Here is a 2232-nt window from a genome sequence, read left to right as displayed (position 1 = left end):
ACTCTGAATTACAACATAGTAATCTATTGTCCTGTGTAGTACTAAGCGGTAGTAAGCTATACTTTGTTTTGCTAGATGATACCATGTACTGTTCTACATTTTTGTTTAGCAATGTGTTGTAATCTGTTGTACTGTATGCAACTGTGTAGAACTCTGTAGTTCTGTGTGGTAGTGTGCAATGCTGTGTAGCACTGAGCACTACTCTGTTTTACCAAATGGTTTGCTCTAGGAAAATATAGTATTTTATAGTTCCCTCTAGGTCTATGTAGTACTATTTACTGACAGAGCTGCGTTGTGTCTCATGCTTGTCGATGGGGCTGATGATGTAATCTGAGTTGCAGAAATCCTGCAGGAAGATCTTGTTGAGCTGCCGTTGCTCTTCCGTCGGCAGAGAACTCTCCTGATACACAAAAGTACAGAGAAGTACGTGAGAATGGCAGCCATGAACAGGGTTAGTTTAACTACGGTTAAGGTCCGTGTCTGGTAGAACTTTGGTAAACTCACAAATTCAGAGAAGAGCCTCTGAGCGAGTAGATGGAGGTGCTGGACTCTGCTGACGGCTATGGAGAACATGCGCTGGCTGTCTGTGATTGGTTGAGAGGAGACGCCCAGACACATGACTGACAGCAGAAGGATGGCTGGGAAAAAACAGATGAGACAGGTGAGTCCTTACCTCTTAAGCCACCATCGGCAGAATCAATTTTATAGACACCTGAGTTTTCATGGTAATATTGACGTTCAAAATAAATCAGAAACACGGGATATCTGCAGATCTTACCTCTGTCCATGGCTAATGTGGGATCAGTTCTGGGTCTGAAAAGTCTGATCTTAGATGGGGTGCTGCTGGGTGTTGTGAAGTTCCAGCTCAGAGATTTCAGGTTTTATAGCTGAAAGTTTGATGCTTAAATTCATAAGGAGAAACATGAAACGAACAAACAGGCCTGCGTTCGTCTCATTAACATGAACACCTTCCAGTGATCCTCATGCAGTATTAAAAACATGCCAGGTTTGAGCTGGAAACTCTGATGCAGACATCATGTTCCAAATGTTCAGAGCTTATTGCACCAGCTTTATCGTGGCAGAAAAACAAACCCTCTAACTTTTAGCTACCAGTCCGTGTGATTATGACAAAAACCATAATGCACAGTATAAAACAGATTATAAACAAACAAAACGGGCATTTGCTCTGTTCTATTTAATCATTCACTTTTATTGACTTTATCATATTGTGCAGAGCTTCTTATAAGTAAAAATTTATTAGCATTCGAACATTAATCTGATGTTTAAAAGCTTATGTTATGATTAAATCTATAGTTATAGTGGCTCTGGTTACTCTGAGTTATCTTTGTATTTATGCTGCTATAGGCTTAGACTGCTGGAGGACATAGGGACCAGTTCTCATCATTCTACCTCATTCTATCTATATTCTAGAATTCTGTTGTATTTATCTCTTGTCTTTTTCGCATCATAGTAGCTTCATATGGTTGGTGCTGTTCTGTGACACTATCTTGAAGGGAAATACCTCCAAGATGTTGCCTTCAATTATCTTAGGCAGACCTCTGAAAACTGCTGCAGTGATCAATTCTACTAAAGATGAATGAAGCAGGAACTAGTTTTTTAGGGTCCTGCTGAGACGTTAGTCCTTTAATCCCAGAGATGTTCTTTAGGTGTTCAAAGGAAAACTGTCTCTGTCTTCTTCAGCACCCAATTAAAATTAATATACAATATATCTGTATATTCATTTTCTGTTCCTGATATCAACTGCACTGCTGCCATTAACACCTTTGTTTCTAGATGTTGGAGCTTGGCCTGTTTTTCAGTGTAGTCCTGTTTCTCTGACTGTGACTAACTGGATGTCAGTTCTTCTTTACAGCTGCCTTTTGTATCTTTGCTTCTGTCTCCCTGAACCCCAGTTGGCCTCAGCAGATGGCCGCTCACACTGACCATGGATCTGCTGGAGGTTTCTTCATTTTAAAAGGGAGTTTTTCCTTTCCACTGTCGCTACAAGCATGCTTGAAGTGAGGGATTGCTGAAGAGTCAGTGCAATCCACTGGTTTTCCTTAGAAAACTATAAATCAATCTGACTGTATGTTCTGGTTGAATTGTCTCTGTAAAGTGACTTGAAATTACATGTGTAGTTAAAGGGTGCTTTTGTATCTCTGCTTCTTTATGTACGTCTCTGCTTCTGTCTCCTTCAGTGTTGGGCACATTACTTTGAAAAAGTAATTAGTT

The 2232-nt window shown here is 40.2% G+C and overlaps 1 protein-coding gene across 1 annotated transcript in view; it reads right to left on the bottom strand.

Annotated features, from left to right (window-relative positions):
* Positions 1-842, bottom strand: part of LOC107089309 (somatotropin) — a 5186-nt gene extending 4344 nt beyond the window's left edge. Inside the window, exons 1-3 of the mRNA XM_015382034.1 lie at positions 779-842; positions 505-638; positions 284-400 (exon numbers count right to left, since the gene is read on the bottom strand). Coding sequence (XP_015237520.1) covers positions 284-400; positions 505-638; positions 779-788 — 261 coding nt within the window. The 5' untranslated portion in view covers positions 789-842. The remainder of the gene's footprint in view (positions 1-283; positions 401-504; positions 639-778) is intronic.
* Positions 843-2232: the final 1390 nt, after the last annotated feature.

The sequence above is a fragment of the Cyprinodon variegatus genome, unplaced genomic scaffold (assembly GCF_000732505.1).
Source record: "Cyprinodon variegatus isolate N-32 unplaced genomic scaffold, C_variegatus-1.0 Scaffold247, whole genome shotgun sequence".
Taxonomy (NCBI): Eukaryota; Metazoa; Chordata; class Actinopteri; order Cyprinodontiformes; family Cyprinodontidae; genus Cyprinodon; species Cyprinodon variegatus.
This window is presented reverse-complemented; position numbering and strand designations above follow the sequence as displayed.